The following is a 12,042-nucleotide window of genomic DNA, read 5'->3' on the forward strand; positions in this document are numbered from 1 at the left end:
AGTGTCTGATATGTCAGCAGGGTTCTGACTGTGTGAGTGTCTGATATGTCAGCAGGGTTCTGACTGTGTGAGTGTCTGATATGTCAGCAGGGTTCTGACTGTGTGAGTGTCTGATATGTCAGTAGGGTTCTGACTGTGTGAGTGTCTGATATGTCAGCAGGGTTCTGACTGTGTGAGTGTTATGTCAGCAGGGTTCTGATATGTCAGCAGGGTTCTGACTGTGTGAGTGTCTGATATGTCAGCAGGGTTCTGACTAGGGTTCTGTGAGTCAGCAGGGTTCTGACTGTGTATGTCAGCAGGGTTCTGACTGTGTGAGTGTCTGATATGTCAGCAGGGTTCTGACTGTGTGAGTGTCTGTAGGGTTCTGACTGTGTCAGCAGGGTTCTGACTGTGTATGTCTGATATGTCAGCAGGGTTCTGACTGTGTGAGTGTCTGATATGTCAGTAGGGTTCTGACTGTGTGAGTGTCTGATATGTCAGTAGGGTTCTGACTGTGTGAGTGTCTGATATGTCAGTAGGGTTCTGACTGTGTGAGTGTCTGATATGTCAGTAGGGTTCTGACTGTGTGAGTGTCTGATATGTCAGCAGGGTTCTGACTGTGTGAGTGTCTGATATGTCAGTAGGGTTCTGACTGTGTGAGTGTCTGATATGTCAGTAGGGTTCTGACTGTGTGAGTGTCTGATATGTCAGCAGGGTTCTGACTGTGTGAGTGTCTGATATGTCAGCAGGGTACCATGTACAAGCAACTTTGAAAACACCCTTAAAGCGATAGAAAGCAAACGAAAGGCGTGAAACCATGTGCATGAAGCCGTGGACTTCCCCCGGCACATGTTTCCATAGAGATCACAGCAGTGGTGATCAGAACAGATCGGTCATAGAAGGAAGGAGATGTAAACTACAGCGCCTTCAGAAAGACTTCACACCCCTGGACTTTTTCCACATGTTGTTGTGTTACAACATTTAAAATGGATGAAATTGAGATGTTGTGTCGCTGGCTTACTCACAATACCCCAATAATGTCAAAGTGGAATTATGTTTTTAGACTTCTTTTTTTTTTTTACACATGAATTAGAAATGAAAAGCAACTCCTTCGTTATGGCAAGCCTAAATAACTTCAGGAGTAAACGGTTGCTTTAACAACTCACATAATAAGTTGCATGGACTCACTCTGTGTGCAATAATAGTGTTTAATTAACATGCTTTTTGAAGGACTACCTCATCTCTGTTCCACACACATCTGTAAGGTCCCTCAGTCGAGCAGTGAATTTCAGACATAGATTCCACCACAAAGACCAGGGAGGTTTTTCAATGCCTCGCAAAGAAGGGCACCTATTGGTGGATAGGTAAAAAATAAATAAACCAGACACCGAATATCCCTTTGAGCATGGTAAAGAATTGAATTATACTTTGGATGGTTTATCAATACACCCAGTCACAACACATAAACAGACATCCTTCCTAACTCAGTTGATGTCCTTACAAAGTGTTATGTTTGGGGCAAACCCAACACAGCACATCAATGAGTACAAGCATAATGGTGGCTGCATCATGTCATGGGTATGCTTGTCACTGGCAAGGACTGTGAAGGTTTCCAGGATGAAAATAAAAGGAATAGAGATACAGGCAAAATACTGACACTGGGAGACAAATTCACCTTTCAGCAGGGCAAAAACCCCAACCACAAGGCCAAATATACACTGAAGTTGCTTAAAAAGATGACATTGAATGTTCCTGAGTGGCCCAGTTACAGTTTTGACTTAAACATGAAAGTCTATGGTATGATTTTAAAATGTCTGTCTAATAATTATAAATAATGTTCAAATATTGCACAATGCAAGGATGAAAACTTCTTACCCAGAAAGACTCACAGCTGCAATCGCTGCCAAAGTTGATTTGAGTCATGTGTGTGAATGCTTATGTAAATGTGGTATTTTTGTATTTAATTTTACATACATTTGCAAAATGGGTTATTTATGTTTTTTTTGCAATACAGAACATAGACATACAAATGACAAAATACAGATGCACACAAACAGACCCACCTGCTCACACCTCCAGCACTCCACATGGCCTCCAGCACTCCACATGGCCTCCAGCACTCCACATGGCCTCCAGCACTCCACATGGCCTCCAGCACTCCACATGGCCTCCAGCACTCCACATGGCCTCCAGCACTCCACATGGCCTCCAGCACTCCACATGGCCTCCAGCACTCCACATGGCCTCCAGCACTCCACATGGCCTCCAGCACTCCACATGGCCTCCAGCACTCCACATGGCCTCCAGCACTCCACATGGCCTCCAGCACTCCACATGGCCTCCAGCACTCCACATGGCCTCCAGCACTCCACATGGCCTCCAGCACTCCACATGGCCTCCAGCACTCCACATGGCCTCCAGCACTCCACATGGCCTCCAGCACTCCACTGGCCTCCAGCACTCCACAGCACTCCACATGGCCTCCAGCCTGGCCTCCAGCACTCCACATGGCCTCCAGCACTCCACATGGCCTCCAGCACTCCAGCACTCCACATGGCCTCCAGCCTCCAGCACTCCACATGGCCTCCAGCACTCCACATGGCCTCCAGCACTCCACATGGCCTCCAGCACTCCACATGGCCTCCAGCACTCTACATAGCCTCCAGCACTCCACATGGCCTCCAGCACTCCACATGGCCTCCAGCACGCCACATGGCCTCCAGCACTCCACATTGCCTCCAGCACTCCACATGGCCTCAGACTGCATCATTTTGTCTCTCTGTCGCCCAAACACTTAACATTTACTGTTGCATTTGACCTTTTACATTGTGTTATCGATGGAGGATTGGTTGATTTCCAGTTCAGTAGACATTTCTTCAAGACGATTAACGAGAAGACCATAGTGCAACCCATCGGAAATCTCACTGGACTTCCTTATGCCATGGCTTGAAATATGCAAACGGATTTAAAGCACATTCACACTGTAATACTTCTGACAGACAACTTTCTAACTCCGCCCATGACTTTTTACCTCATAACATTCCCAGAAGGAGTATTGAGTCATTGTTAGTTTTACACTTAAGACATGACTCTGCTATTGTGCAGTAGAATGTGTGAATTTTGTCTATTGTCTAATACATTCTATACACTAGTTTATACTGGATTAAGCTTACATTTTAACTGTTAGTTATGTTTCAACATTCCCTCCATTTTGTGGCAACATCAGTTCTTTGTGTCTGGGTTCCAATTGTTCATAGTTTTTTATAAGAGCTCGTCAGTTGGATAGGCTCTCTGCATGGTTTTGTATATTTTACCGATTATATGAACATCATTTTCTGACTCAAATTTGCAAACATTTCTACAAACATGTTTTCACTTTTTTCCAATATGGCGTATTGTGTGTAGATGGGTGAGAAAACAATTCAGACTGTAACACAACAAAATGTGGAATAAGTAAAGGAGAATGAATACTTCCTGATGGCTCTGTATATTAACTTAAAAATGTAAAAACGTCTCTCAGCCTCATTGCTAAATGTGTAGGACAACATGAGATGCACGTGTTTCTTTTTACCTCATTGCTAAATGTGTAGGACAACATGAGATGCATGTGTTTCTTTTTACCCCATAAGCTAAATGTGTAGCAGGCCCACCCATTAAAACATGTCCAGCTATGCTGCTGGTCTATTAGGGTGTTTCTGGTTTCTGGCCCTGCATATTTAGGTCTCTAGTATTCTAATGTCTCTTCTCCCACTGTATTGTGCAGTCAGCAGAAAGCCCCGTTCATTTCCCTGGCCATCAGATAAAGGGCGTCTTTCTATCCTGGCCCGATTGATATTCATAAACTGGCAGCAGAATAATGGTCCTAATTTACCTAGCAGATGACCGATAGCGCTGAACAACCTTTACTGGGGGAAAAAACAGACACATTTTTAATGAGGTTTGGTGAACGGCAATAGTATCTCTAACATCAGATACAATGAATTATACACACAGATCTTTCTTTTAGTTATTATGCTTCAATAGTAGTCTACGGGTATTTGTCTGTGTTTGACAATTAGCTCGTCTTAGCAGTGTGGACAAAATGTTTACAAAATGTACATTTACATTTTAGTCATTTAGCAGATGCTATTATACAGAGCGACTTATAGTAGTGAGTACATACATACATTTTCATTATTTTTTCATACTGAATTAAAGATTACATTTTTAAAATAATTGTAAACATTTTTGGGGTCTGGATGGGTCTGAAGTAGTAGCTGGAAAAAAGAAGGCCTGTCTGAAAATATCAGTCTGTGTTTGAAAAGTGTACAGATTATGGGATGGTGTGAAAATCAATACTGTGTGTTTGTGTGTGTGTGTGTGTGTTTTCCCTGAGTGTAATTCTTGTGCTTCCCTGTGTCTGACAGTGATGGAACTGAGGAGATCCAGAGGCTCCCCTGTGAACTACACATCCCAGCAGGCAACATAAAGAAGGATGTCCTGGTCAACCTGACAAAAAGTAGAGTCAGTCCAATCGGACCTCACGCCATGATTCCCCATAGCAACCTCTTTGGACTGTAACTGATTAAAAACAGTTGCACTTTGACCCAGCGGAAGAAGGAACAGTTTTTTCTCTTCTCTCCTCCCTTCTTCAGGAGGAAAGACAGCTGAAATTATAACTGTTATCCCAACTACTCATTGTGAAAAGACCCCTGTTGTACTAGCAGCAATAAACATATCTGAGTGTACTTGTGTACGACTGTGGATAGTCCCTCCAGAATTGGATATTAACTCTAAAACTTTTAAACCATACCTAATTCAATGCTATCCAAGCATTCAGGAATATAAACTCCTCTTTCTCTTCATCGTCCTCCTCCTCCTCTTCCTCTTCCTCCTCCTTCCTTCTACCTCATCCTCTTCCTCCTCCTCTTCCTCTTCCTCCTCCTTCCTTCCACCTCTTCCTCCTCCTTCCTTCCTTCCACCTCATCCTCCTCCTCCCCTTCCTCTTCCTCCTCCTCTTCCTCCTCCTTCCTTCCACCTCTTCCTCCTCCTTCCTTCCTTCCACCTCATCCTCCTCCTCCCCTTCCTCTTCCTCCTACTCTTCTTCCTCTTCCTCATTCTCCTCCTCCTTGTTGACCATGGATGTTCTGGGCTTGGCTGCTAGACTACAGCTGATGCTCTTGGCGCTCCTGGGTGTGTGTCTGAGCCTGGAGTTCACCGGGGCCCCCGGCCAGTGGGCCCGCTACCTCCGCTGGGATGCCAGCACGCGCAGCGACCTCAGCTTCCAGTTCAAGACGGACGTGTCCACGGCGCTGCTACTGTACTTCGACGACGGAGGTCACTGCGACTTCCTGCAGCTGATGGTGGCGGAGGGCAAGTTGCAGCTGCGCTTCAGCATCGACTGCGCCGATATCGCCGTGGTGTCCGACAAGAGAGTTAATGATAGCAGCTGGCACTTTGCCACACTGAGCCGCTACGGTCTGCGGACGGTTTTGGGGCTGGACGGCCAGGTCAAGGCGGACGAGGTGCGGCCCACCGGAGGTAGCCGCCATCACATGAAGATAATCAGTGACCTGTTCCTGGGCGGCGTTCCGCTGGATATCCGCACCTCGGCGCTCACGCTGCCCACAGCGTGCGACGCCCCGCCCTTCAGAGGAACTATCATGGATCTGAAGTATGGGAACACGGAACCGGTTCTCCTCAGCAGCCTCAGGGTCCATCTGGAGTCGGACCGGCGCTGTACGGAGAACCCGTGTGAGAATGGTGGGAGCTGCTCCGTGGTAGATGGGGAACCCTTGTGTGACTGTTCCAAAACGGAATACAAGGGCTGTTTCTGCAATGAAGGTAAGATCTGATTTCAATGATGCAGAGACAATTACATTGATGGAAGCAACATTCTTTCCGCAATATTAAGCTGATCCACCCCTTAAAAAAAGCATATAAAAAAAGCCCATCTGATTTCAAATTCCTTTACTGTTCCTGAGGGTCGACCTATGCTATCGGGCAGAATATAGGCATCCTTATCAGTGCCTGCAGGGCGGCCCCATGAACCTGAACCTCGGTGGGTAGCCATGCTGCTAACCGCAGATAATTTAGCACTCTGCTTTTCCAACCACACAGGGATAATGACACACACTGAGTCAGAGAGGTGACTGAGTCAACAACAAAGTCAGAACGTTTCAAGTCCAAGAAGCCTTTGGAAAATCATAAAAAGGAGCTATTGACTTGGACGGATGAAGGAAAGACACTAAGGTTCAAGACTAAACTTACAGTTATGGACATACTACACTAACGGGAACAAGTTTTAGACCTACTCATTCAAGGGTTTTTCTTTATTTTGGTGTGTTCTACATTGTCAAATAATAGTGAAGACATCAAAACTATGAAATGACACATGGAATCATGTAGTAACCAAAAAAGTGCTTAACAAATCAATGTTGTTGTCTTCACTATTGTCTTTATTATTTGACAATGTAGAACACAACAAAATAAAGAAAAACCCTTGAATGAGTAGGTCTAAAACTTGTGCCCGTTAGTGTAGTATGTCCATAACTGTAAGTTTAGTCTTGAACCTTAGTGTCTTTCCTTCATCCGTCCGAGTCAATAGCTCCTTTTTATGATTTTCCAAAGGCGTCTTGGACTTTAAACGTTCTGACTTTGTTGTTGACTCAGTCATCTCTCTGACTCAGTGTGTGTCATTATCCCTGTGTGGTTGGAAAAGTAGAGTGCTAATCTATCCGAGGTTAGCAGCATGGCTACCCACCGAGGTTCAGGTTCATGGGGCCGCCCTGCAGGCACTGATAAGGATGCCTATAGAGAGAACGGGGGGTTCCTGAGCCCTTTTCTTCCCCCAATCACGCAATGGCAGGTGTTCGAATCACCTCCTTTTGTGTTCCAGAACATTCTGGAACTGCTTTGACTCAATCACAACCCTCCATCTCCTCTTCTCTTCCATCTCCTCTTCTCCTCCATCTTCTCTTCTTCTCCTCCCCAGCAGATATTGTTCATGGTCAGACAACAAATAGATTTTTATAAATAGTAATTGGAAGGAGCATAGTAATTGGAAGGAGCATAGTAATTGGAAGGAGCATGATTTATTGGAAGGAGCATAGTAATTGGAAGGAGCATAGTAATTGGAAGGAGCATAGTAATTGGAGGAGCATAGTAATTGGAAGGAGCATAGTAATTGGAAGGAGCATAGTAATTGGAGGAGCATAGTAATTGGAAGGAGCATAGTAATTGGAAGGAGCATGATTTCTTGGAGGAGCATAGTAATTGGAAGGAGCATAGTAATTGGAAGGAGCATGATTTCTTGGAAGGAGCATAGTAATTGGAAGGAGCATGATTTCTTGGAAGGAGCATAGTAGTTGGAAGGAGCATGATTTCTTGGAGGAGCATAGTAATTGGAAGGAGCATGATTTCTTGGAGGAGCATAGTAGTTGGAAGGAGCGTGATTTCTTGGAAGGAGCATAGTAATTGGAAGGAGCATGATTTCTTGGAAGGAGCATAGTAATTGGAAGGAGCATGATTTCTTGGAAGAGCATAAGAAAGGCGTTTTCTTTTCTAAACAGAGAGTGAATAAATGCATTTATGATTTATTATGATCCGCTGAAACAACAGTAATCCATTCATTGGCTTTTCCATTAATTAATTTCAGATCCGGTGAGAAAATCAGAGCTATTAGAGGGTAATGCTATTTCTTATATTCCCTGTTACTTATTGCCCTGTGTCTTTAGTAGGTTAGAGTGGTGGTTCCCAAGCTGCAAGGCAGTGCCCCCCCCTAAAAAAAATACAAAATTAAAATCAATCCGGTTTTCAACTTACTCTTGAAAGTTGTAATAGTAGAAAGTACAAGGTGCAATTTCCAAATTGGGTCATGCCTCATCAGTTCCTCTTGGCATGTCAGTTATCGCATACCGTAGAGAGATATTTATAACCCATGTTAGCCCCAACTTTGTTTGTTGCCCTTAGATTTTGTTAGTCACTCAAATATTACATGAATACACATTAGCCATTGCAAAATGTATAGCATTGCTGGAAGGGGGGCCTGAGTGAAAACATTTGGGAACCCCTGGGTTAGTGTTTTCTCTCTTTACACAGCGAGTGTCGGCTATAGCCAGTTAACACTCGATCTGATTGAATCTAGGCCTTAAGCTGCTTTGGTTTCCTTCCATGATTGAATTGAGGGAGTATAACAGTGTGTGTGTGTGTGTGTGTGTGTGTGTGTGTGTGTGTGTGTGTGTGTGTGTGTGTGTGTGTGTGTGTGTGTGTGTGTGTGTGTGTGTGTGTGTGTGTGTGTGTGTGTGTGTGTGTGTGTCTCAAACTCTGGTGACCGGGTCTCTCTCACTGCAGACAAATCCTCAGGAAAGACTGCAAAAAAAAAGAACATGGCTGACCTGTATGTAATGGACAAAGTTAAAACCCCTTGTCTGAGTGTTTTACCTCGAGTGGAAAAGCCCATCTATCTATCGATAGCAAAAGATGCTATACCTCTCCTTGCTTCCTCCAGACCTCCACTCCCAGTCCTCCATCAACAGGCCCCCTGCTACATGAAGCGAGGCTTGACAGGGCTCCAGCGGCCTGGGTCGTATGAGGTTCTGTCTCACCCTGATTTACAACCCGCCAGCAGACGCTCTTCTCCAGCTGATTTATGACTGCTTTCCCTGTCTGTGCTGTTTGCTGCAGACCGCTGATAGGAGGCTTAGTCAGGGGCGGGGCCTGGACCTGTATGTGTGTGTGTGTGTGTGTGTGTGTGTGTGTGTGTGTGTGTGTGTGTGTGTGTGTGTGTGTGTGTGTGTGTGTGTGTGTGTGTGTGTGTGTGTGTGTGTGTGTGTGTGTGTGTGTGTGTGTGTGTGTGTGTGTGCGTGTGTGTGTTTGTGTGCGGGCTGCGGCTGTGAACAAGCAGCTCAGACAATCATGGGAAAATTAAAAACGTTTTACTGGGGCCGAGACGTATTTATGTGGACGGCGTGCCAAGGTACTGCTGCTTTAAATATATAATATAACACTGCTGGATCGTAAATACAGAATCTACACTCAGACAAACGTAAATACAGTCTACATTCACACACACATACCACAGATACTCCTAGGCCCACAGAACGCACCACTCACCCTATGTCACCAATCTTGGATAGTCCTACATACTGAAACACCTAGACTATAACTGAAGATTCCAGACTATTACTGAAGCTTCTAGACTATAACTGAAGCTTCTAGACTATAACTGAAGCTTCTAGACTAACTGAAGCTTCTAGACTACAACTGAAGCTTCTAGACTATAACTGAAGCTTCTAGACTATTACTGAAGCTTCTAGACTATAACTGAAGCTTCTAGACTATAACTGAAGCTTCTAGACTATAACTGAAGATTCCAGACTATTACTGAAGCTTCTAGACTATTACTGAAGCTTCTAGACTATTACTGAAGCTTCTAGACTATTACTGAAGCTTCTAGACTATTACTGAAGCTTCTAGACTATAACTGAAGCTTCTAGACTATAACTGAAGCTTCTAAACTATAACTGAAGTGTCTAGACTATTGCTATCTCTTATAGCTCCCGGCCATCCCTTTAAATCAAACAATCTCTTATAGCTCTCCTCCATTCCTTTATTAAATCACTACTATCTCTTATAGCTCCCGGCCATCCCTTTAAATCAAACAATCTCTTATAGCTCTTGGCCATCCCTTTAAATCAAACAATCTCTTATAGCTCTTGGCCATCCCTTTAAATCAAACAATCTCTTATAGCTCCCGGCCATCCCTTTAAATCAAACAATCTCTTATAGCTCTTGGCCATCCCTTTAAATCAAACAATCTCTCATAGCTCTTGGCCATCCCTTTAAATCAAACAATCTCTTATAGCTCTTGGCCATCCCTTTAAATCAAACAATCTCTCATAGCTCTTTGCCATCCCTTTAAATCAAACAATCTCTTATAGCTCTTGGCCATCCCTTTAAATCAAACAATCTATTATAGCTCTTTTTCCATCCCTATACGTGTCATACTGTTGGCCTGTAGAGTAAAGTATGGCTCTAACTCTTCCCTTTAACTTTTACTGTATGGACAAAAGCCACTCACGTCAGTCACACTCAGGTATTAACTTTTCCAGTAGAGTGGAGTCTGTTTATGCAATGTGAATAGCTATAAATAAACTAGTTTGCCAAAGCCCTGCGGAGTTTCAGTAGTTTGGCTATTCCGTGGGGCATTTGTTTAACCCTCCTGTTGTGTTCGTTTCATGTTAATTAATTCTGTGTTCCCGGTCCAAAATGACCGCCCTATTATAGCTGATTATAAATCCACATTAATCCATATATTATCACCTAATGTTGTCTTACATCTTTTTATCAACTTAAGTTATTGTGAACATTACACGTTTTGAACTTGGAGGGTTAAAAATGAAGGTAGAGGCTAAGGCTGTTGCGGTGACCGTATTACCGCCACACCGGCGGTCATGAGTCACGAAGGCAGTCAAATTCACGGCAATTAGGCTTCTCCAAGCTCTGATGCTGCTGATGGTCATTAGTAGCTTGCCAAACTTACTAACTGCCTGGTACTCAGCACTCCATTGTCCCTCTTTGTCCCTCTAATCACTCTGACATCTAATCAAACACTTCTATAGGCTATGCAATTGTACGAGAAAACAGAGTGATGGCCTCTATTAAAAAGAGGAGGATACCATCAGCTTTTCATACTATATTTATTTCTCAACTTTCCTAATATTAAGCACATTTCTTATCTTTACAAAAGCATCTTTCATGCGCTATTTAAGTTCATAGATGACATGTACTTTTTCAAAACACATTTCCCACATTTATTATTTAGTATATAGTAAAGACAAGATTAAATCAAGAATAGTCTGATGATTGACAGTATTAGCCTATCACTTGTGGTTGATATATTATTACTTGTGAATGATGCCCACTGCCGCATTGCTGTGCTTATAATGTAAGCTTAACACATTTTAAACATTCAGTTCTGTTAATTGCTTAAAAACATTTTTTGTTGATGCTAGTGGTTGTATTAATCTGGGATCTATCGCATCCCACAGCTGTCCCCGAATGTGTTTGGAATATTTATTTCTCGCACAGAATAGAATAGGTCAACTTGTCACGATCGTCGTAGAGAGGAGACCAAGGCGCAGCGTGATATGAATACATCTTCTATATTTAATGAAGGACACTAAATCAAACTTACAGAACTACAAACGAACGTGATGCTATATATAACCAGTGCAGACACAGGCAACTAGACATAGATATAGATAGATATAGATAATAACCCACAAAATACCCAAAGAAGATGGCTGCCTAATTATGGTTCCCAATTAGAGACAACGATAAACAGCTGCCTCTAATTAAGAACCAATCTAGTCAACCATAGACATACATAAACACCTAGATAGTAAACGACCGCATAAACCTACAAAACCCATAGACAGTACAAAAACACATACATCACACATGTCACACCCTGACCTAACCAAAACAATAAAGAACACAAATAATACTAAGGTCAGGGCGTGACAAAACTTTTGAACAATGGAGTATAGTAAATTGACATAGGCTAGTGCTTTCGCTGTTCATAAGGCCTACTCATCTTGTTGGCTGACGAAAAGTAAACGTGGACAGTTCTTCCAATATCTTCATTATGCACCTCGGAATAGGTTAAGGACGCACGCAGTTGCATCCTCAAAGTGTATGTCTTCACTTGTAGCCTGTGATGGAGAACCTTGTGAGTGAGAGGTGTTTCCGAGCATGCAGCACTCAGGGAGAAGGGAACAACGGCCGCAAAAGGCATGTTTTTTTTGGGGTGGGGGTGCATTACAGCCGGGAAATTCAAGGCATTACCAAGTACCTAGGCAATAAAATGCAAATGAATTACTTAAAAATCATACAATGTAATTTTCTGGATTTTTGTTTTAGATTCCGTACCTCACAGTTGAAGTGTACCTATGATAAAAATGACAGACCTCTACATGCTTTGTAAGTAGGAAAGCCTGCAAAATCAGCAGTGTATCAAATACTTGTTCTCCCCACTGTGTAGCCCAACGTTCGTAGAACAACTAAAATTATATGAATAAC

The 12,042-nt window shown here is 43.3% G+C and overlaps 1 protein-coding gene across 3 annotated transcripts in view; it reads left to right on the top strand.

The window, feature by feature from the left end:
- Window positions 1–12,042, top strand: part of LOC118368043 (neurexin-3a-like) — a 727,496-nt gene that overhangs the window by 11,561 nt on the left and 703,893 nt on the right. For all 3 annotated transcript variants that reach the window (XM_052496442.1, XM_052496443.1, XM_052496444.1), the window contains exon 2: window positions 4,386–5,802. In XM_052496442.1, the coding sequence (XP_052352402.1) occupies window positions 5,097–5,802 (706 nt within the window). In that variant the 5' untranslated portion in view covers window positions 4,386–5,096. The remainder of the gene's footprint in view (window positions 1–4,385; window positions 5,803–12,042) is intronic.

The sequence above is a fragment of the Oncorhynchus keta genome, chromosome 35 (assembly GCF_023373465.1).
Source record: "Oncorhynchus keta strain PuntledgeMale-10-30-2019 chromosome 35, Oket_V2, whole genome shotgun sequence".
Classification (NCBI taxonomy): domain Eukaryota; kingdom Metazoa; phylum Chordata; class Actinopteri; order Salmoniformes; family Salmonidae; genus Oncorhynchus; species Oncorhynchus keta.